The sequence below is a fragment of the Gorilla gorilla genome, chromosome 9 (genome assembly GCF_029281585.2).
Source record: "Gorilla gorilla gorilla isolate KB3781 chromosome 9, NHGRI_mGorGor1-v2.1_pri, whole genome shotgun sequence".
NCBI classification, from domain to species: domain Eukaryota; kingdom Metazoa; phylum Chordata; class Mammalia; order Primates; family Hominidae; genus Gorilla; species Gorilla gorilla.
The window spans coordinates 12,447,069-12,471,019 of record NC_073233.2 but is presented as its reverse complement, the minus strand read 5'-3'; the positions used below and the strand labels follow the sequence as shown (position 1 = coordinate 12,471,019).

Below are 23,951 nucleotides of genomic sequence, written 5' to 3'. Positions count from 1 at the left end.
TTTCCTTCCTTCTTTCTTTTTCTTTCCTTCTTTCTTTCTTTGAGTCTTGCTCTTTTGCCCAGGCTGGAGGAGTAAAGTGGCACGATCTTGGCTCAATGCAACCTCTGCCTCCCGGGTTCAAGCCATTCTCCTGCCTTACCCTCCAGAGTAGCTGGGATTACAGGTGCCTGCCACCACACCCGGCTAATTTTTGTATTTTTGGTAGACACGGGGTTTCACCATGTTGGCTAGGCTGGTCTTGAACTGACCTCAGGTAATCCACCTGCCTCGGCCTCCCAAAGTGCTAGGATTACAGGCGTGAGCCACCGCGCCCAGCAAAACTGCTCTTTCTAATGACTTGCATACTCCCAAATTGAATGAGCAGAATGTTAGTCTTATTACAAAACAGATAACCCAATTGTTTTTATTTTTTATTTTATTTTATTTTATTATTATTTTTTGAGATGGAGTCTCCCTCTGTCGCCTGGACTGGAGTGCAGTGGCATGATCTCAGCTCACTGCAACCTCCTCCCCCTGGGTCAAGCAATTCTCCTGCCTCAGCTTCCCTAGTAGCTGGGATTACAGGCATGCACTACCACACCCAGCTTATTTTTGTATTTTTAGTAGAGACAGGAGTTTCGCCATGTTGGCCAGGATGGTCTTGAACTCCTGACCTCAGGGAATCTGCCTGCTTCGGGCTCCCAAAGTGCTGGGGTTACAGGATTGAGCCACTGCACCTAGCCAACCCATTCCAATTTGAATACTTTGAGGAGGGCATACTTATAATGAGACATTTATAAGGATGTGGTCAGGTAAAGATCCTTAGTGATACAGTGCAATTACTTTCTCTTCTTGATATGTGGGGTCACTGTTAAAAACAGATGAAAGCACAGGGTCCAATTCTGCTTTGTCCAAAGATACCATAATGCCTTGCTATCGCTATCTGACTCTATCAAAGGGAAGATGATTTAAGTGCCTGAGTTGTGATGGCTTAAGGTTCTCACACATGGACTTTCAAACTTACTGGCACAAGTTAGGCTTCTCTTCACAAAGTCTGCCATAATGCCATGTGACTGGGTCAGGATAGACTTCCAACCTCATCCTGCAGCCAATATTTCACCCTTGCTGAGCTACATACTCTAGCATTTAAATAAATAAGAAACAATTTTACTAACTTTCTCTTCTCTCTGTCTCCAAACATATATCATTTTTCTTATGAGGAAAGTTCCTCTTTAGAGACCTTTGGTGTCCTTTATACTTTCATTGAACTACAAGACTTCATTGAGATTTCTTTTTTTGTTTTTTTTTTGAGACAGAGTCTCACTCTGTCACCCAGGCTGGAGTGCAGTGGTGTGATCCCAGCTCATTGCAACCTCCGCCTCCTGGGTTCAAGCGATTCTCCTCCCTCAGCCTCCCGAGTAGGTGGGACTACAGGCATGCGCCACCATGCCCAGTTAATTTTGTATATTTAGTAGAGACAGGGTTTCACCATGTTAGCCAGGCTGATCTCCAACTCCCAATCTCAGGTGATCCGCCCACCTCGGCCTCCCAAAGTGCTGGGATTACAGGCGTGAGCCACCGAGCCTGGCCCCATTGAGATTTCTTAATTCATTAGAGAAGTTCAAGTAGTGTTGAGTGTTTAAAAAAAGTGGTTGGGATATTCCTTTTAGAGCTCTAATGCGAATTAACTCAAGAGCTGGTAAAGAGTTTGTGAAGTCACAAAATAATTCCTGTCAAATTCTTGATTTACATCTATATAAGTAGGTCCACTAGAACGAGTCTTTCTAGAGGATTTAAAATCTACTCTCTTTACCATTAGAGAGAAAAACTGGCCAACTTTAAAATGGAATTTTCTTTTATTAAAAAGAAGTAATATGTAATTTCACCTTGTTTATCTTAATTTGCATTTAGAAAAATTAGTAGTGAGGTTAAATAGAGAGAAAGAGTTAAGAGACGGGACACTGAAGGCTGATTGCTTCAGTTCAAATCTTACTCTGCAACTTCCTTCCCCTGTGACCTTGGGCAAGTTTCCCAACTCAGTTTCCCTGTCCTCAAAGTGTATAAATAACAATTGTGCTTGCTTCATAGAGTTGTTACAGGATTAAAAAAGTTAATATATGTGAAATGCTTAGAGCAATGCCTTGCACATGCTATGTTCTATACAAAAGAGATGAATTAATTTGAATCAATCTTCCTAGCAATTGGGAGAGATGGAATTTTAACCAAGGTGTGTTGGACTCCAAAGACTGTGCTCTTTCTTCAGCATTGCATATAATATTCTGCTATTTAAAGTTAGCTCACTTCCTGGACACATGCTCGCCCAAACCAAGCAGCTTCTGGAAGCCCACTCTCAGCTCCTAGGTCCTAAGGGCATATACTATGGGGTTAAGGGCTGAGGGGATGACAATATGCAGCACATTGAGGAGAACATGGATGAGGAGAGCCCTTCTTCCTGCCAGGTGGTGACAGATACTACAATAATAGCTGTGTAGAAAAAGAGAATGAGGATAAGGTGGGAGCTGCAGGTATTCAGGGTCTTAGATGTTGCTTTAGCAGAGTTCAGCTTCAGCACTGAGCGAATAATCAAAGAATAGGAAGCAAAGACCAGACCCATGTCACTCCCAACCACAACCCAGACCAAGGCCAGCTGGCAAAACCTGTTAATAGTGGAGTCATCATAGGCCAGACTTGTGACCCCCAAGTTAGAGCAGAGGCAGTGATCAATCTCATTCCTGGAGCAGTAGTGTCGCTGGGCAGCCAATACTGGCACTGGGATGGTCAACAGGCCATTCCTGAGCACTACTGACAGTGTGGCTTTGATGACAAAAGCTTCAGTAACTATGGAAGTGTACTGAAGGGGATAACAAATGGCCATATATCTATCCACTGCCATGCAGAGGAAGATGCCTGACTCCATGCACATGAAAGAGTGGATGGCATAGATCTGAGCAAAACACTCAGGGAGGCTGATGGCCTTGGCATCAAACCAGAAGATGGCCAGGATCTTGAGCATGATGGTGGTGACCAGGCCAATGTCCACCACTGCTAATATGCCCAGCAAATGGTACATGGGTTCATGTAGCATGGTCTCATGTTGAATGGTGATTATGATGAGGAGATTGGCACCAAGAGCTAAGGGCAGGGAGAGCCAGTGCTGCCACTCATGAATGCCTGGGAACCCCATCAGAATGAACTCAGACAGCTGAAACCCTGAGCTATTGGCTATACTCAGGCCAATATCCATATCATGAGATGTTTTGTTCTCAGCATCTGCCTGTGGATTAAGGGGAAACAGAATAAGACTGTGGTTAGCTCAGCTGAGGGTCAAAATTTCTGTACAGAAATAAGGCTCACCCACAATCCTCAGTCATTTTTAACATAATGCATTCTCTACACTCTTGAGACCCTTGGAAACAGTTCAGATAAGAACAGACAGGCCAAAATAGATGCTAAGATTAAAAATTTTAGTAGAATATTGAGTAGAATTAAAGAGAAAATTTTCTAGCTTTATTTTCCTGAAATTCCGGGAGGTGGGGAATATAGATAGAAAGTATGAGACATGTACATTATAAAGAACCTGATTTTCAGCAGGTAAAGTTAGAGGGCAGAGGTGTCGTCTCCATTCTTGGGAAACTTTGAGAAGAGAATAAGTAGCCATAATGGAAACCCTGACCATGCCTTTCTTTTAAACAATGCCTGTGGTTGGCAAATTGTTTCTGAAACAAACCATCTCATTTAATCTTCGCCATGCAGGTATTGTTACTCACATATGAGGAAATAGGTTGAATGAGTCGTCTAGATAAGAATCATACGTTGAAAACACTGGTGACTAATCTGTAGAAAAAATTTTAATCTTTTGCATTTAATTCCAGCACTCCCTCCATCAAATTGTAGCCCATAGGTCAGTACCCTTTAGGAATATCATTTGTTTCCTCTTCTGATTATGAAGCTAATGTTAAAGATATACTTAAAATTATATTTTCAAATAATCAATTTTATTAATAAAAGGTGTAAGGAGAGAAAATCACCAGTGAACTTCCAACCACATCCAGATTTTTCTGTGGAATAATTTGGAAATATAGCAAGCATTTATTGCACACATTTTGACTTTTTAAAATTAAGTAATTTTATGGCTCATTTTTGTTCCTGTAACACTTGGTTCTTTTCCCTCTTACTTTGTTTATTCTTGAATTGTTGCAAAATATTTTCAAGTAATTGTATCAAAAAGTGTACTTGGACGAAATGCCTGGAGTTCTTGAATATCTGAGAATTCTTTATATTGCCTTTATCTATGAATAATATCTTGCCTTGTTAAATATTTAGGTATCAATATTATCTTTCTCAGATCTCTGCCTTTGCTTCATTTCATGGTATTAAGTGTAAGATCAAGGCTCCATCCCTCACTGCCTCTGAGAAGAATGAATGACTATGCCATTTATTCATTATAATAAACATATATCATGCATGAAATTGATAAAAAGAAAAATAAAACAACACTTTTAGAAAACAAAAATGCAGAAAAATAGCTATAAATAAAAATCCTAGCAAAGATTTAACATTTCAAAATATTTAATTTTTATCATTTTTCTTTGCAGTCTTCTTACACAGTTCCTGTTTCATGAAAATAGGATCTTTCAAACTGTGCTTTTTCTTAACATTATGCATATAAACTTTCCAATTCACTGGAAAACTCCTTATAGACATTTTAAATTTTTATACACATGTTTTCAATGACTACTAAATGTTATCAAATCATTTTATAACATTTCCCCCAATTTTTGTTTGGTTTTATGTACTGTAAATATATACATATATGCAACATTATACTATTTTCCCTTTATGAATTTTTTATCTTTTATGCTTAAAATAGGACTCTTTAATCAAGAATTTATAGATGGTCTCATGGAAGTTTGTGAACTTCCTAAATTTGTAAGTCTATATTTATACTTTTCTAGAGAGAGGATCTGTTTTTCATCAAATTCTCAAAGCATTGCACAATACAAACAAAAAACAATTACAAAATATTATTCTTTACTCAAATTTTGATCAATATTTACTTCCCTATATTTTTAATAGTTGGCTTTTTGGTTTTGTGACACAACTTATTTACATGGAATTACTTTTGCTGTTAATGAGACTTATGTAAATAAATAGATTTCAAATAGACAATGGCTTCTACAGCTCTCACCAAGTGATTATTACGTGTCATTTGTCACATAGTGAATTTATACACATATAGATAAAATTCCATTTCTGGGATTCTATTGTTTCTATTTCTTTCTGGTTATTTTTGTGTCAATATTAAACCAAATTTAAAAATTAAGTTTTATAATAAATTTAACACATAACAACTATATTCCTTTTATTATTCTCATTAATTTAAAACCCTTTTTATATATTTATCTTCCAGATTACCCTTCGAATTCTGTGTTGAGTTCTAAAATAGCATGGTTTTGGTTGGGATTGTGTTAAATCTGTAGACTAATTTTGAAAAAAAGTTGATATGTCTACATTATCAAGCCTTCTCATTCATAAATATAGATTCTGTCTGCCTTTATTTAAATCTGAAAAAAGTGTCATTAAAATTTTGTGTTGCAATGTTCTTATCATTATTAGTATTTGGAATGTTTTTAGTGAATATGTTTTTCTGCATTATACTTCTTTTTTTTTTTTGAAATGGAATCTCGCTCTGTCTCCCAGGCGGGAGTGCAGTGGCACTATCTCGGCTCACTGCAACCTCTGCCTCCTGGGTTCAAGCGATTCTCCTGCCTCAGCCTCGTGAGTAGCTGGGATTACAGGTGCATGCCACCATACCCAGGTAATTTTTGTATTTTTAGTAGAGATGGGGTTTCGCCATGTTGGCCAGGCTGGTCTCGATTCCTGACTTAAGGTGATTTGCCCACCTTGGCCTTTCAAAGTGCTGAGATTACAGGAGTGAGCCACCATGCCCAGCCCGCATTATACATTCTAATTGATATAATAACACTGAAAAAGATGAATTCAGGGGGATCCATATCACAGAAATATACATTAGAATGTATCTATATATCTGTGCTAATGTGATGCATTAGAATATATATGAGAATGTTTTTATTTCCTCTTGCATTTACCTACTTTTCTAAACTTGTGTCATTTTTAAATGTTTTGTGATTTTTTTTGTATTATAGCAACCAATTATCTGTTGCTGGTAAACATCTTGTCTTTATTATTTTATAGAGGTGCAGTTGCATATGTTTTGTTATTTTGTCTTGTATATCATCCATTTTGCTAAACTATTGTCAATTCTTAGATTTTCTCATTTATATTAAATTTTTTTCTAGGTAGAATAAAAAGTTGCTTGCAAACAATAATATAAATTCCTTCTTTACAAATATTGATACATCTTAATTTTTGTTTCTTGTCTTAATGAAATGGTTGGAAATTCAAAATCAATGTAAACTAATTATGATGGCAAACATCTTGGACTTTTTGGTTGAATTTAACGGGTAGTTCAGCTAGAATTTACATTAAATATGGTGTCTTTTGTTTTAAAGTTGCATGTATTTTATCAAATGTAATAAAATAGTCCTTTGTTTGGAGTTACTTTTCGTTCTGGGAATCTTGAACAAAGAATTTATTGTATTATTCTAGATCCGTTGGTTTATCATTTATTCACTGATCATCTTAGCTTAGCCTCATTTCTCTCCTGTTTCCTGATCACAGACCTTAGTCCCTACTAAGAGGGACTAAAGGTGAAGAGTCTGGGCAAAGGGGGGAACTGGAGGTGAAGAATCAAACAAGGAAAGCTGACTGTGGAAACCAAAGATAAGACACGTAATCAAGTTCAGAGATTAGGACAGAATTACAGGACATGGACCATGTCTGTTCCCTTACCTCTCAAGATTCAGGTCATTGACTGCTTTACTTACTACATCAGGAAGGGCTATGAAGAAGCTCTCAGGCTGGCAAAGTCTTCTGTAGCTGCTTCTACCTTCCTGGCCACAGCTGCCTATGTTCACCCTTTTATTGTTCATAACAGATTCCTGCCCTTGCTCAACACTCTTGGAGTTTATGGATTTAGAGTAAGTTAGATCCCTGAGATACCTGGTCCTGTCGTGCTGCTCTTTATGCCCTCCCTACTCTACAAGCATCCTTGAGGGCCTAATGCTTTTAACATTGCAATGGGAATAGGACCCAGGTACTCTTTGGGGTTAGCTAACTAATTTCTAGGAGTATACCCCTTTAGCCCTAGTCCCAGGGGCAGCCCACCAAATAGTTTTTCATCCAGACTCCTCAGGCATTAATTCATCCCTATCTGATGAATATTGCCCCTCATTACAGTAAGGTTCTGAAGTCTCCCCATGTCAAACATATCTTTACTCCATATCCCTTCCAGAGGTTGCCCCTATCTACTTCCCTTTTCCCAGACTTTATGAGTAGCTTCTTTATTTTGCTCTCTCTCTCACTTCCTGAATGCATTTTAACTCACTGCAATTTACTTTTGTCATAACATCACACAAACTGCCTTTGCTAATGACCTTAAATTGTCAAAAATAACAGGTATATTTTAGAACTTAATCTTACCAGAATCCTCTCCAGTAGTTAATCCGTGTTGATCAGTTCTTTCTTCTAGGATCACTTGTCTCTTTTGTGATTCATGACATCATATTTTTAGTGTTAATTAAACTGGAACAAAAGAGCGATGAAATTACTTTCCCTGATAGAAATGTTAGTCTGTTCTGGGACAGACTGTTCTCTGTGATAGTTTTTTTTTTTTAATCAATCAACTTACCCCAAAGAAAGATAAATCTGCTCAATGGATTTTTTTCATGATATTAGAGGAGCTAAATGATAAAAATTTAGTAAGATAGAATTATAACCATTTTAAGATCACAGACAATAAATTGGTGATATGATCTGAGATGAACCTTGAATTACTGAATGATGTCAGGAATCTCACTACGGCATGGTATATTATGGAAAACTTTATGAGCTCGGAAAGTGAGAATTTAAAGAGGTACATGTTACAGCTCATCAGAAAAATACTCTTCTGAATTCAGAAATGGACTAGAATCAACAACTGAATGTTCTAATCTGCTTCCTGGAAGAGTATTTTTGGGTTTCTGAGATGAGTGGTCATGAGGCTATTCTAGCGATGCTGTAATGAGAAGTAAGTAAATAGGTAAATCAGATAGATAAATCTAATCTACTGAATCCTTCTGAAGTTCAAAAGTGTTTTGCTTGTCAACATGATAATGAGAGACCTAAGCCACTATGAGCTACTGTCTAGACTGATATATAGCTAGCAAGTGGATTTTATTGGCCCCAGGAGGTTACTAATAGTTCCTAACTGGGATAGGGAGATATTCCGGATTTCAATTTGCATGTATAGTAATGGAAGCAAATGCTTCAAATATCATAAGAGGATTAGAACAGAAAATATTTTAATTTGGACCCTATGTTTATATATTCTCATATCAAAGGGCTCATTTTACTGCCTTATACCACATAACTAACAGAAAAAAAAAGACGTTTATCTATCAGTTGGAATGATTGATCCCAATTACCAAGGGGAAGTTGAGTTGCTTCTATATAGTGGAGACAAGTTTCCTCCAGGTTCTGGTAGAGGTTGGGGAAATATGGTAGATATCAGTTTGGCTTTGTGACCAATTATAGAAATAAGAACTATAGCAGTTTTAAATATTTTTATTTGCTTTTTATATGCATGCTTTTATTTCTATATGTTAACCATTTTCTTCTCTCTCCTGTCCATTTTTATTTTATATACAAGCTATTGGAAGTTAACTTTACAATTCAGTCTTTTTTTTATGATACAACTAGTAATTTCTTAAGACCATAAATTCCATTACAGTGACCCTGGTAGGCAACTCTATAAAGTTTTGGGCTACTTTTCATGTGGTTTTGATTACATTTGTCTAAAGATCAGTGATGTTGAGCTTTTTTTCTTTTTCTTTTTTTTTTTTTAATTATACTTTAAGTTTTAGGGTACATGTGCCCATTGTGCAGGTTAGTTACATATGTATACATGTGCCATGCTGGTGCACTGCACCCAATAACTCGTCATCTAGCATTAGGTATATCTCCTGATGCTATCCCTCCCCCCTCCCCCCACCCCACAACAGTCCCCAGAGTGTGATATTCCCTTTCCTGTGTCCATGTGATCTCATTGTTCAATTCCCACCTATGAGTGAGAATATGCGGTGTTTGGTTTTTTTTCTTGCGATAGTTTACTGAGAATGATGATTTCCAATTTCATCCATGTCCCTACAAAGGACATGAACTCATCATTTTTTATGGCTGCATAGTATTCCATGGTGTATATGTGCCACATTTTCTTAATCCAGTCTATCGTTGTTGGACATTTGGGTTGGTTCCAAGTCTTTGCTATTGTAAATAATGCCACAATAAACATACGTGTGCATGTGTCTTTATAGCAGCATGATTTATAGTCCTTTGGGTATATACCCAGTAATGGGATGGCTGGGTCAAATGGTATTTCCAGTGCTAGATCCCTGAGGAATCGCCACACTGACTTCCACAATGGTTGAACTAGTTTACAGTCCCACCAACAGTGTAAAAGTGTTCCTATTTCTCCACATCCTCTCCAGCACCTGTTGTTTCCTGACTTTTTAATGATTGCCATTCTAACTGGTGTGAGATGGTATCTCATTGTGGTTTTGATTTGCATTTCTCTGATGGCCAGTGACGATGAGCATTTTTTCATGTGTTTTTTGGCTGCATAAATGTCTTCTTTTGAGAAGTGTCTGTTCATGTCCTTCGCCCACTTTTTGATGGGGTTGTTTGTTTTTTTCTTGTAAATTTGTTTGAGTTCATAGTAGATTCTGGATATTAGCCCTTTGTCAGATGAGCAGGTTGCGAAAATTTTCTCCCGTTTTGTAGGTTGCCTGTTCACTCTGATGGTAGTTTCTTTTGCTGTGCAGAAGCTCTTTAGTTTAATGAGATCCCATTGGTCAATTTTGGCTTCTGTTGCCATTGCTTTTGGTGTTTTAGACATGAAGTCCTTGCCCGTGCCTATGTCCTGAGTGGTAATGCCTAGGTTTTCTTCTAGGGTTTTTATGGTTTGAGGTCTAATGTTTAAGTCTTTAATCCATCTTGAATTGATTTTTGTATAAGGTGTAAGGAAGGGATCCAGTTTCAGCTTTCTACATATGGCTAGCCAGTTTTCCCAGCACCATTTATTAAATAGGGAATCCTTTCCCCATTGCTTGTTTTTCTCAGGTTTGTCAAAGATCAGATAGTTGTAGATATGCGGCGTTATTTCTGAGGGCTGTGTTCTGTTCCATTGATCTATATCTCTGTTTTGGTACCAGTACCATGCTGTTTTGGTTACTGTAGCCTTGTAGTATAGTTTGAAGTCAGGTAGTGTGATGCCTCCAGCTTTGTCCTTTTGGCTTAGGATTGCCTTGGCGATGCGGGCTCTTTTTTGGTTCCATATGCAATGGGGTTTTCCAGATATACAATCATGTCATCTGCAAACAGGGACAATTTGACTTCCTCTTTTCCTAATTGAATACCCTTTATTTCCTTCTCCTGCCTAATTGCCCTGGCCAGAACTTACAACACTATGTTGAATAGGAGTGGTGAGAGAGGGCATCCCTGTCTTGTGCCAGTTTTCAAAGGGAATGCTTCCAGTTTTTGCCCATTCAGTATGATATTGGCTGTGGGTTTGTCATAGATAGCTCTTATTATTTTGAAATACGTCCCATCAATACCTAATTTATTGAGAGTTTTTAGCATGAAGCGTTGTTGAATTTTGTCAAAGGCTTTTTCTGCATCTATTGAGATAATCATGTGGTTTTTGTCTTTGGCTCTGTTTATATGCTGGATTACATTTATTGATTTGCGTGTATTGAACCAGCCTTGCATCCCAGGGATGAAGCCCACTTGATCATGGTGGATAAGCTTTTTGATGTGCTGCTGGATTCATTTTGCCAGTATTTTATTGAGGATTTTTGCATCAATGTTCATCAAGGATATTGGTCTAAAATTCTCTTTTTTTGTTGTGTCTCTGCCTGGCTTTGGTATCAGAATGATGCTGGCCTCATAAAATGAGTTAGGGAGGATTCCCTCTTTTTCTATTGATTGGAATAGTTTCAGAAGGAATGATACCAGTTCCTCCTTGTACCTCTGGTAGAATTCGGCTGTGAATCCATCTGGTCCTGGACTCTTTTTGGTTGGTAAGCTATTGATTATTGCCACAATTTCAGCTCCTGTTATTGGTCTATTCAGAGATTCAACTTCTTCCTGGTTTCTTGGGATAGTGTAAGTGTCGAGGAATTTATCCATTTCTTCTAGATTTTCTAGTTTATTTGCGTAGAGGTGTTTGTAGTATTCTCTGATGGTAGTTTGTATTTCTGTGGGATCGGTGGTGATATGTTCGTTGGCCACATAAATGTCTTGTTTTGAGAAGTGTCTGCTCATGTCCTTTGCCCACTTTCTTGTGCCAGCTTTCAAGGGGAATGCTTCCAGCTTTTGCCCATTTGTTATGATATTTGCTGTGGGTGTGTCATAAATGGCTCTAATTATTTTGTGGTAAGTTTCCTCAATACCTAGTTTATTGAGAGTTTTTTATGTGAAGAGATGCTGAATTTTATCAAAGGCCTTTTTTTGCAACTATTGAGATAATCACATGGTTTTTGTCTTTAGTTCTGTTTATGTGATGAAGTACGTTTATTAATTTGCATATGTTGTAGCAGGCTTGCATCCCAGGGATGAAGCTGACTTTATCATGGTGGATAAGCTTTTTGATGTGCTGCTGGATTTGGTTTGCCAGTATTTTATGGAGGATTTTTGCATGGATGTTCATCAGGAATATTGGCCTGAAGTTTTCTTTTTTTGTTGTATCTCTGCCAGATTTTTGTATTAGGGTGATGCTGGCCCCATAAAATGAGTTAGGGAAGAGTCCCTCCTTTTCACTTGTTTGGAATAATTTCAGAAGAAATGGTACCAGCTCCTCTTTGTATCTTTGGTATAATTCAGATGCAAATCCATCTGCTCCTGGGCTTTCTTTTGGCTGGTAGGCTATTTATTACTGCCTCAATTTCAGAACTTGTTATTGGTCTATTCAGGGATTCAACTTCTTCCTGATTCAGTTTTGGGACGGTGTATGTGTCCAAGAATTTATCTATTTCTTCTAGATTTTCTAGTTTATTTGCGTAGAGGAGTTTATGGTATTCTTTTATGGTTGTTTGTATTTCTGTGGGGTCAGTGGTGATATCCCTTTTATCATTTTTTGTGTCTATTTGATTCTTCTCTCCTTTCTTCATTAGTCTAGCTAGAAGTCTATCTATTTTATTAATTTTTTCAAAAAACCAGCTCCTGGATTCATTGATTTTTTGAAATGTTTTTCATGTCTCTATTTCCTTCAGTTCCACTTTGATTTTCTTGTCTTCTGCTAGCTTTGGGGTTTATTTGCTCTTGGTTCTCTAGTTCTTGTAGTTGTGATGTTAGGGTGTCAATTTGAGATCTTTCTAGCTTTTTGATGTGGGCATTTAGTGCTACAAATTTCCCTCTTAAGACTGCTTTAGCTGTGCCCCAGAGATTTTGGTATGTGGTCTCTTCATTCTCATTGGCTTCAAAGAACTTCTTTATTTCTGTCTTACTTTCACTATTTACCCAGGAGTCTTTCAGCAATCAGTTGTTCAATTTCCGTGTAGTTATGTGGTTTTGAATGAGTTTCTTAATCTTGAGTTCTAATTTGATTGCATTGTGGTCTGAAAGACCATTGTTTCAGTTCTTTTGCATTTGCTGAGGAGTATTTTACTTGCAATTATGTGATCGATTTTAGAGTAAGTGCCACATGGCACCAAGAAAATGTATATTCTGTTGTTTTTGGGTGGAAAGTTTTGTAGACATCTATCAGGTCCACTTGATCTAGAGCTGAGTTCAAGTCCTGTATATCTTTGTTAATTTTCTGTATCAATGATCTAATATTGACAATAGGGTGTTAAAGTCTCCCACTATTATTGTGTGGGAATCTGTCTCTTTGTAGGTCTCTAAGAACTTGTTTTATGAATCTGGGTTCTCCTGTATTTGGTGCATATATATTTAGGATAGTTAGCTCTTCTTGCTCTTCTTGTTGAACCCTTTACCATTATGTAATGCCCTTCTTTGTCTTTTTTGATCTTTGTTGCTTTAAAGTCTGTTCTGTCAGAAACAAGGATTGCAACCCCTGCTTTTTTCTGCTTTCTGCTTGCTTGGTAAATTTTCCTCCTTCTATTCATTTTGAGACTGTGTGTGTCTTTGCATGTGAGACAAGTCTCTTCAATATAGTACACCAACGGGTCTTGGCTTTTTATTCAGCTTGTCTTCTGTCTCTTTTAATTGGGGCATTTAGCCCATTCATATTTAAGGATAATATTGTTGTGTGTAAATTTGATCTTGTCATCATGATGCTAGCTGGTTATTTTATAGATTTGTTGATGTAGTTGCTTCATAGTGTAAATGGTCTCTTTACTTCAGTGTGTTTTTGTAGTGGCTGGTAAGGGTTTTTCTTTTGCATATTTAGTGTTTCCTTCAGGGGCTCTTTCAAGGTAGACCCAGTGGTGACAGATTCCCTCAACATTTGCTTGTCTGAAAAGGATTTTATTTCTCCTTTGCTTGTGAAGCTTAGTTTGACTGGATATGAAATTCTGGATTGGAAATTCTTTTATTTAATAATATTGAATATTGGCCCCCAGTCTCTTCTGGCTTATAGGTTTTCCACTGAGAGGTCCACTGTTAGTCTGATGGACTTTCCTTTAGGTGACCTGGCCTTCCTCTCTGGCTCCCCTTAACATTTTTTCCTTCATTTCAACCTTAGAGAATCTGATGATTATGTGTCTTGGGGTTGATTTTCTCATGGAATATCTAACTGGGGTTCTCTGGATTTCCTGAATTTGAATGTTGGCCTGTCTTGCTAGGTTAGGGAATTTCTCCTGGATGATATCCTGAAGTATGTTTTTCAGCTTATTTCCATTCTCCCCATCTCCTTCAGGTACCCCAATCAGCCGTAGGTCCAGTCTTTTTTATATAATCCCATAGTTCTTGTAGACTTTGTTCATTCCTTTTTATTCTTTTTTCTCTAATCTTATCTTTCTGTCTTATTTCAGCAACAGTCTTCAAGCACTGAAATTTCTTCCTCCACTTGGTTTATTTGGCTATTGGTACTTGCAGTTGCATTGTGAAGTTCTCATGTTGTGTTCTCATTTTCAGCTCCATCAGGCTAAACTGGTTATTCTGGTTAACAGCTCCGATAATGTTTTATTGTGGTTCTTAGCTTGTTTGCATTGGGTTAGAACATGCTCCTTTAGCTCAGTGGAGTTAGTTATTACCTACCTTCTGAAGCCTATTTCTGTCAATTCATCCATGTCAGCCTCAGCCCAGTTCTGTGCCCTTGCTGAAGAGGTGTTGTGATCACTTGGAGAAGAAGAGGCACTCTGGCTTTTTGAGTTTTCAGCATTTTTTCATTGACTCTTTCTCATCTTTGTGAGATTATCTAGCTTTGATCTTTGAGGCTGCTAACCTTTGGATGGGGTTTTTGTGGGAACTTTTTTGTTGATGCTGTTGTTGTTGCTTTCTGTTTGTTTTTCTTTTTACAATCAGGCCCCTCTTCTGTAGGGCTGCTGTGGTTTTCCAGGGGTCCACTCCAGACCCTATTTTCCTGGGTCCCTCCCATCCCTGGAGGTGTCACCAGTGGAGACTGTAGAACAGCAAAGATGGCTGCCTGCTTCTTCCTCTGGGATCTCCGTGATGCCAGTGGGAACGCTGCTGTATAAGGTGTCTGGTGACCCCTGTTAGGGTCTTATCCAGTCAGGAGACATGAGATCTGGGACCCACTTTACAAAGCACTCTGGCTACTCCTTGGTGGAAGGGGTGCACTGTGATGGGGGGAATCCCACTTGTCCAGACTCCCCAGATTTCTCAGAGCCAGCAGGGGGAAATATTAAGTCTGCTGATCCATGGGGATCATGGCCACCCCTCCCCCCAGGGGCTTTGTACTAGGGAGATCAGAGTTCTGTCCATAAACTCCTGGCTGGAGTTGCTGAAATTCCCGTAGGAAGACCTTGCCCGGGATGGGTCAGGGTCTGGCCTAAAGAGGCAGTCTGGTCATGATTTGCCACAGCCTTTGTGTTGCACTGTGGGGAATTCATTCTGGGTCCAAACCATCCAATCTCCCTGGCACTGGCAGGGGAAAAATGCCAGACTGGAGCTGCAGTGATGGCTGCCACTCCTTCCCTTGGGAGCTCACTCATCTTAGGCAGCAGGCAGCTGCAGTGATGGTGGCTGCCCCTTCCGCCAGGAACTAGGTAATCTTAGGCAGTCTTTAGCCAAGTGGCCACAGAGAATCTGCATGGCTCTGTGCTTGTGACCCAAGGCCCCGGTGGCATGGGCTCATGAGGGAGATCTGATATGCAGGTTACATAGATCTATGGAAAAAGCATGGTTTCCTGAGCAGAGTAGCTCAATCACTCACTGCCTCCCTTGGCTGGGGGTGGAAGCTCCGCCTGCACTGTATGGCTCCCAGGTGGACCATTGCACCACCCTTCTTTTTCTCACTCTCTGTGGGTTGCACCAACTGCCTAGTCACTCCCAATGAGAGAATGTGGATACCTCAGTTGCCAGCGCAGGATTCACTCACCATTTTTGTTCTTCTTGGTGGTAGCTTTCTACTGTGGCTCTTTCTAGTTGGCCGTCTTGGCATCTTCCCCATGATTTCAATGTTTTAAAATTTATTGAATCTTCTCATGGCCTAGCATATGGTCTACCTTGGAGAATGTTACAAATGCTCTTGAGAATAATGCGTATTCTATTGTTGGGTTAGAGTGTTCTATATATGCCTATTAGGTTTAGTTGGTCTATGTCTTCCTTCAATTCTATCAGTTTTTGCCTTATTTATTTAGGGGCTCTGTTTTTTGGTGCATATATATGTATAATTGTTGAAGTTGCTTGATAGATTTGCCTTTTTGCCTTTTATCATTATATAATATTGTTCTTCATCTCTCATAACAGTTTTAAAAAATCTGTTTTGTCACATATTAGTATAGCTGTATATACTTATCTATGGGGGATATGCTCTAAGATTCCAAGTGAATGAATGCCTGAAACCACAAATAGTACCAAAACCTATGTACACTATATGTGACATTTGATCTGATAGTCTAGAGGACTACTAAGTGACTAATGGGTGGATAGCAGTGTGGATATACAGTGTGGATATCCTGGACAAAGGGAAGATTCATGTCCTGAGTGAAATAGAGTGGTGTGAGATTTCATCATGCTACTCAAAATGGTATGCAATGACAAACTTATGAATTGTTTATTTCTGGATGTTTTAATTTAATATTTTAAGATCATGGTTGAATGCAGTTAACTGAAACCATGAAATGTAAAACCACGGATAAAGGGGGACTACTGTATACTCATATATTGTATTCTAGTATAATATAGCATAGCTTTCTTTTGCTCACTATTTGCATAGGATATCTTTTCCCACCCTTTCCATTTCGAAGTATTTGTTTTTTATTTTAATGTGAGTCTCTTATAGATAACCTATTATGTTTCCTTTAATCCATTTTAGCCATTTATACCTTTTAATTGGAGAGTTTAATCTATTTACACCTGAAGTAATTACTGATAAGGAAGGACTTCTGTCATTTTGCTACTTGTTGTTTCATGTTTTGGACCTTTTTCATTCTCAATTATTCAGTTCTGCCCTCTGTAAAAAAATCATTATTTTTTAAAATATTTTAAATCTGTAGTTTGTTGAATCCATATATATAGAACCCATGGATACAGAGGGCTGACTGTATACAAGAACTTTGTTTCTATCTAGCTGTTTCCCTTTATCTTGTGATTATCACAAATTTCATCTTTATACATTGTGTGCCCATTAACATATATTTATAATTTTGTTTATGTAATTATCTTTCAAATAACATAAATATATTACGTTCTTTATTTCTTTAAGCAAATTTGAGTTACTATTGTGTCCTTCCATTTCATTCTGAAGGATTCCCATTAACATTTTTTGTAGGGTAGCTCTACTAGCTATGGACTGTCTCTTTTTTTTTTGTTTTTGTGCCACTGGGAATATCTTAATTTTTCCTTTACTCTTGCGCATAGTTTTGCTGGATATAGAAATGTTGGTTGACCTTTTCTTTTGGGTGTCTGTCTTTGTTTTTGTCTTTCTTTTTAAATTTTTCTTTTTTTTTTCTTTTTGTGTTTTTATCTTTCTAAAGTTAGATTGTAATATGTCTCAATGTACATCTCTTTGAGTTTATCCTAATTGGAATTTGTTGAGCTCTTGGATATATAGAAAAGCACACTTCAATTCTAGTATTTTCATTTTGTTTCTTTTATAATTTCTCTCTCCTTATTAACATTCTCTGTTTGGTGGGACATTGTTCTCCTTCCTGGTTTGCTTTAGTTCTTTGTCCAAAGTTTCCTTTAGCTCACTGAGTAAATACATTTGATTTGAAGTTTTTGTCTAGTAAATCCTAATACTTGGGCTTCCTCAGACAGTTTCTATTTTTTTTTAACCCCTGTGTATTGGCTATACTTACTTTTTTTTTTTTTTGCGTGCCTCATAGTTTTTGTTAAAAAGTTAACCTCTTAAATATTATAAGCAGTCCAAGCTTTTAAGTGTGTCTGTTGTTTCCTGACTGTTATTCCTTCTCTCTGGTGGCAGAGGCTAACACATTCACCAAATGTTTTTGACAAGGCCCCTAGACAGCTGCCATTCTGCCCTGGGAGATTCTGAGTTAGGCAAAATAAAGGCAAGCTCTTTGCACCTGTCCTTCAGTGAACCATCAGATGGGTCAAAACAACAATAATTCTTAGAGAACAGGTCTCCTCTGCTCCTTCTGGTACCGTGAACTCACATAGGAAACATGGGATGCTGTTCTGAAGACTACCACCAAACTGGAGAAAGAACGGAGCCAGAGTGAGTTAGAATGCCACAGAGGTCTCCTACTGAGATTGTCATCTTTTTTTTGATCAAGTGTTCACCTCATTGATGCAGACCTTTGACCAGTTCCATTAAAGTTCACTCTAACAATTTGTGCCTGTTTATTTGTTAGTTTGGTGGAGGGACAGGCTCTTGGAATTTCTTAATTCACTATTCTCACTAAAGTCACTAGAGAGGATTTTATTTCCTGGTTCTGATGTGCCTTGTTGTCAGGCTTAGCTGCAGCATGTACAGCTTCTCCAATACCCAGTTCCTGCAGTACATGGCAGTCAGCAGCATCCAGTGGCCAGCAGCTTCCCCCAGTAGCTTCCTGGGGGTGATTTTATAGCAGAGGGTCTCTGGTGAGCTATCTCCTTATGAACAACTTTCCCTAGCATCCTAGAATGTAGATTTTCAGCATGTTTCATCAGCACAGCATGATTGCATTTTCTCTCCATTCTGTATCCTCTCCAATAAGGTCTGGATCTCAGCCCAGGAGTCCTTTATCTTAGGCAGTCTCTCTCATCTGTAGTGACAATGACTCCTCCCTGCATCTACTATTCTTATATTCTTTAGAGTTTTCTCTACTTACTAGTCAATCTCTTGATACTCCAATCCCTTGTTATAGTTAAAAATTATTTATATTAACTTTCTCCTGTTGAAATTCATGTGGTTTCTCTCTCCTGATTGGACACCAAATAGTATATTGGAAGAATGAAGCATACTAGAAATTGCTATGAACAATGAATTTAGTAAAGCTTCACAGTCAAATAGAAATACATTTTGATAATGTAGTTGTGAATATTAAAAATTCTAAGACATTTTTGAATTGGAAGCGACATGCTTTAAAAAGTAATTATGACTTAGAACTAAAATTCCAAATTATTTTAGTAAAATCCAGTGTTCTAGTTATCTATGCTTTTTAACAGACCACCCTGAAGATAGTGGTATCAAACAACACTGATTTTATCATGCTCACAGATTCTGTGTGTCAGGAATTTAAGAGCAGTGCTGTGATGATGGCATACTTCTACTTCACAAATATGCAGCCTCTGCTCGAAGACTCAGACAGCTGGAGCTGATCAAATGGTTAGTGACTGGAATCTGTTGAAGACATCTTCACTCACATGTTAGACTTCCTGGGATAGCATGATTCCAAGGCTGGGCTCAGCTGGGGCTGTTGACTAGAGTCCCCATACTTGGCCTTGTCATGTGGTTTAGACTTCTCATCACATGACAGCTGGATTCTGACAGGGAGCATCCTCCAGAGAGCAACCAGGGAGCACATTTTCCAGGAGACACAAGTGGATGCTGAATGGCTTTTTCTGGACTTCTGTCACATTCTCTTGGTTAAAAGTGAATCAGTAAGGCTCAGATTCAAGGAGAAGGGGAACTAAGTTCAATCTCTTGATACGGAATTGTTAATGTTTCACTGCAAAAGAGCATGTGAGGTGGGAGCTATTATTATGCTTGTCTTTGGAATGTGCCATATTCAGTGAGATGTTCAACAGAGAATAAAAGAGACATAAAAATGATAAAGTTCTTATCTTGAGCTTGGAATTGGAATGAGAAAATACTGCATAACTATTATGTAATTTGGGTATATTAATAAAAAAGTATAAGTTTGAATGTGTTAATAAAGTTATGCATACAACAACCTGTCAAATAGATATATTTAATAAAATGTGCAGATCAGTGAAATGGGGATGTGGGGAGATGTGTGAAAGAGATCAGTTCAGCAAAAGTCAGGAGTAGGAGAAATCTGCCAGAAAACATAATAAAAATAAATAAGATGACAGGGTGAAACAAAACAAAATCATAGGAATTATAACAAATATGAATGGACTTAGTTCCCCTATTTAAAGGGAAAGTTCCTCAAATATGGTTAAAAATAAAGATCAAACTAACGGTGTTTCCAAAAGACAGACTGAAGTTAAAATATCAAAGGAATATGGAAAGAAGTGAATGGGAGAAGACAAACAGGCAAATAAAGTAGTATGACAGTATTAAAATCATATAAAGCAAAGCATATGGGCAAATATGAAATACATGACAAACATAAATAATTCATAAAAATAAAACAATGCACAATCTTTTTTTATCCTCATGGCACATATAGAGGAGAGAATAATTAATTGCATAAATCTTCCTGACTCCAAGATGAATGTTAGGTGTTTATTTATTTTCAAAAGAACTGAGACACATGCCCACAGAAGTTGTTGAGAGTGGCCTACAATCTGGGCTGCTGTGCATAGACTCATGCTATGTATTTTTGAATGAATGAATAAATAAACAAATAAATAAAGGTATGTATGAATGAAAGTTTAAAGGCAGCTTTGAGGATGGCACAGTATTGCCATCTACCAGAGACATCTAAACTGCCTGAGCCTCAGTACTGCCACTTCCCAGTGGGTGAATTTATGTAATTATCCAAACTTAGCCCCTATTTCTTTGTAGAAAAGAATTAATAGTAATCCTTTAACAGCTTCCTAATTAAGAGGACTGCTATGAAAATTATGTGAAATTACTCAATCCACTGTGGGAAAGTATTTTGCAAACTGTGAAGAACTCTGCAGGATTAGATGTTATTACTCTGATCCTTCAGGGTAAAAAACCATGGGAGGTTGAGTTAAGTTAAAATCCTTTCTGTAATTGTCTCTCTCTTGCCTCCTCTTATTAGATGATCAGTTGCTTCCATTTGAATCACTGTCAAGAAAGAATGAAGCAGCCAACTCTTTTGGAGGAAGTTGATAGTCTCTTTTTGGGTAAGTTTCCAAGCATAACTCTTAAGAAGTCCTGTCCCGCACACAGATGACTTCCCCCTGCAGCTCTGTTATGCTGCCCAGCATCCATTACTCTGGTAAGATGAGCTGATGGTTTCTGATGTTGCTTTAGTCATTGTGCTATTTCCTCAGAAGTTGTTTTCCAAGGTGGACTCATGTGCAAACTTCCTGAGGTCATTATTCAGACCATGGTCCAGGTGTTTTATTTGATACACAGAATTCAACAGATCTATAATTCTCCTTGATTATATAATGAATTAAGCACCTACTGTGTGCAGTGTTCGGACTGAGGCTCAGAGAAAGTACACATGAATGGTTCTTGTACTCAAAAAGTGTGCAATTTTGTTAGGTGAGCAAACAGCAAAAATTCAGTTAGCTTTAATTAACAGGTTATTTGAAACTGTTATTATAGGGCATGTCCTAGGATCCATTTTCTTCCTTTCCTAGCAAGAAAACTGCCACATAGTTAGATTTATATTTCCATGTGTATATCTTATTTCAAAGCATGTATTCTTTATCTCTTTTGATTGTCACAGCATGTTTGCGATTTGGCTCAGCAAAATGTTATGATTTTTGTCACTTTTAATCAGAAGAATTGAAACATAGGGAGGTTTCATAAGTTTTTCAAGTTCACACAGAAATTTTGGAACAGAGCAAGACTGAGAGTAAGAATAGTGCTATGGTTTTTCAATCAGACTTCCCAGGACTTGAATCCCAGCTTTCCCACTTAGAAACTGTGCTGTCAGGGGGCAAGTTCTATAATTTCCAGTGCCCGAGTTTTCTTAGCTGGAAATTGGGAATAATATTGTACCTGCCCAAAGGGTTATTGTGAGAATTGAGTCAGACAATCTACATACATATTTTATCAAAGTTTCTGGCCTACAAGAAGTATTTAACACTTGTTAACCATTAATTCATTAATTATTGAGATTTTTTGGGTACGAAAATTAAACTTTACTCCTTTTTAATAAACATTTATTGTTTACTTTTTATTATAAAAATTACATATGAAAAGCACATAAATATGTAAGAGTTAAATATGTGTAAATATTAAAGGCTTTGTTTTCTGTTAGTTATATTATAATGATTTTTATGAATAACTTTTTGACTGCATTTAGACTATTTCTTTTGGATATTTTTCTAAAATAGAATTACTGGTTAAGAACATTTAAACATTTATAAACATTTTGATAAATTTTACCAAATTGCTTTTTGGTGTGTTTATAGTCCTACCAGTTGTGTAGGAAAGTGTTACTCTTGGGGTAGGCTAGCATTAATAGTTAGAAACATTTCACTTTTTTGTTCTTACTTATTTTCCAGGTAATAGGAAATTTTCTTGTAATTTTAATATACATATTTTGATTAGTGAGGCTGACAGTTTTCATGATTTTATTGGCCTTTTTTTTTCCTAGGGAGTGTGGTAAGTGCAGATTATAACCCTGATCTACTGAGAACTAAAACCTCTGTCATTTCCTAACATCTTACTGGATTCCTAAAGCTGGAGTTACTTGGACACATCCTGACCCAGTCCAAGCAGTCTCTGAAAGCCCAGTCTGAGTTTCTGCATCCTGAGTGCACAGGCCAGGGGGTTGAGTGCAGGGGGGATGACATTGTGCAGCACATTAAGGAACACAGGAATAAGGGGAATCTTTTTCTCTGCAAGGTGTGTGACAGACAGCACAATGATACCTGTGTAGAAGAGGATGAGGATGAGGTGGGAGCTACAAGTGCTCAGAGCCTTGGACATTGCTTCTGCTGAGTTCAGCCTCAGCACAGAGTGAAGGATTACAGCATAGGAAGAAAATACCAGAGCCATATCACTCCCAACCAAGACCCATGCTAGCATCAGTTGGTAAAATTTGTTCACAGTGATGTCATCACAAGCCAGGCTGATAACCCCCAAGTTAGAGCAGAGGCAGTGCTCGATTTCATTCCTGGAACAGTAGTGTCTCTGGGCAGCCAGTATAGGCACTGGGATGGTCAAGAGGCCATTCTTGAGCACGATGAACCCTGTGGCTTTGAAGACAAAAGCTTTAGTGACTATGGAGGGGTACTGAAGAGGGCGACAGATGGCTATGTATCTGTCTACTGCCATGCAGAGAAAGATGCCTGACTCTATGCAGAAGAAGCAGTGGATAGCATAGATCTGAGCAAAACACATGGGGAGGCTGATGGCCTTGGCATCAAACCAGAAGATGGCCAGGATCTTGGGCATGATGGTGGTGGCCAGGCCAATGTCCACCACTGCTAATATGCCCAGCAAATGATACATGGGTTCATGTAGCACGGTCTCATGTTGAATGGTGATTATGATGAGGAGATTGGCACCAAGAGCTAAGAGGTAGAGCAGAGTCAGGGGCAGGGAGAGCCAGTGCTGCCACTCATGAATGCCTGGTAATCCCATCAGGATGAACTGGGAAATCTGGAGGCTGGAGTCATAGGTAACACTGGTGGATGTATCCATGGAATGGGTGCCTCAGTCTCAGTGTCTTTCTGAAATAGAAGGAATCTCTGTTTAAAAGTTCAGCTAAGGGGCTGAGCATCGTAGTTCATGCCTGTAATCCCAGCACTTTGGGAGGTTGAGACAGGCAGATAATTTGAGGTCAGGAGCTCGAGACTGACCTGGCTAACATGGCAAAATCTCATCTCTGCTGAGAATACAAAAATTAGCTGGGTGTGGTGGTGCCTGTCTGTAATCCCAGCTACTCGGGAGGCTGAGGCATGAGAATCATTGACCCTGGGAGGCGGAGGTTGCCTTGAGCCAAGATTGTGCCACTGCACCCCAGCCTGGACAACAGAGTGAGACCCTGTCTTAAAAAACAAAACAAAACAAAAAGTTAAGTGTCTTGGTAAGAGCCCCTCAATAATGAACCAGCTCCTTTTATTCATGAATGACCCTCAACTTTATTTGACTTCTGGAAATATTCCACAGAGGAATAACAAAAAAAGCAAAAAAATTCTAAACAGAAAAGTTGGAATAACTATTTTTCATCACCACTTGTATGTCTAATAAGCATGTCCACATATATTAACAACAGTCTTATCACTAACAGATAACAAATGTTAGTATTTGAATTTACTTCCAATTTTCTGTTTTATTTTTAAACAGTCTACATCATTATCTAGAGATAATTTTGTATCTTGTTTTTGTCTTTTAGCAGTATGTGTTAAGATGTAATATAAGCACTCAAAAATTTTATTTCATGGATGAATACATTAACCAAAGACTTCACAATATTATT

At 38.1% G+C, this 23,951-nt stretch overlaps 2 protein-coding genes across 2 annotated transcripts; both read right to left on the bottom strand.

Moving 5' to 3' along the window:
* Positions 1-2,356: 2,356 nt before the first annotated feature.
* On the bottom strand, positions 2,357-3,223 carry LOC101126695 (olfactory receptor 56B4-like). Its single transcript, XM_019036135.4, has one exon. It carries the CDS (start codon positions 3,221-3,223, stop codon positions 2,357-2,359), a length of 867 nt encoding a protein of 288 aa, XP_018891680.4.
* Positions 3,224-22,122: 18,899 nt separating this feature from the next.
* On the bottom strand, positions 22,123-23,262 carry LOC101141197 (olfactory receptor 56B4). Its single transcript, XM_004050577.4, has one exon. It carries the CDS (start codon positions 23,171-23,173, stop codon positions 22,214-22,216), a length of 960 nt encoding a protein of 319 aa, XP_004050625.3. The 5' UTR covers positions 23,174-23,262; the 3' UTR covers positions 22,123-22,213.
* Between the last annotated feature and the right edge of the window lie 689 nt (positions 23,263-23,951).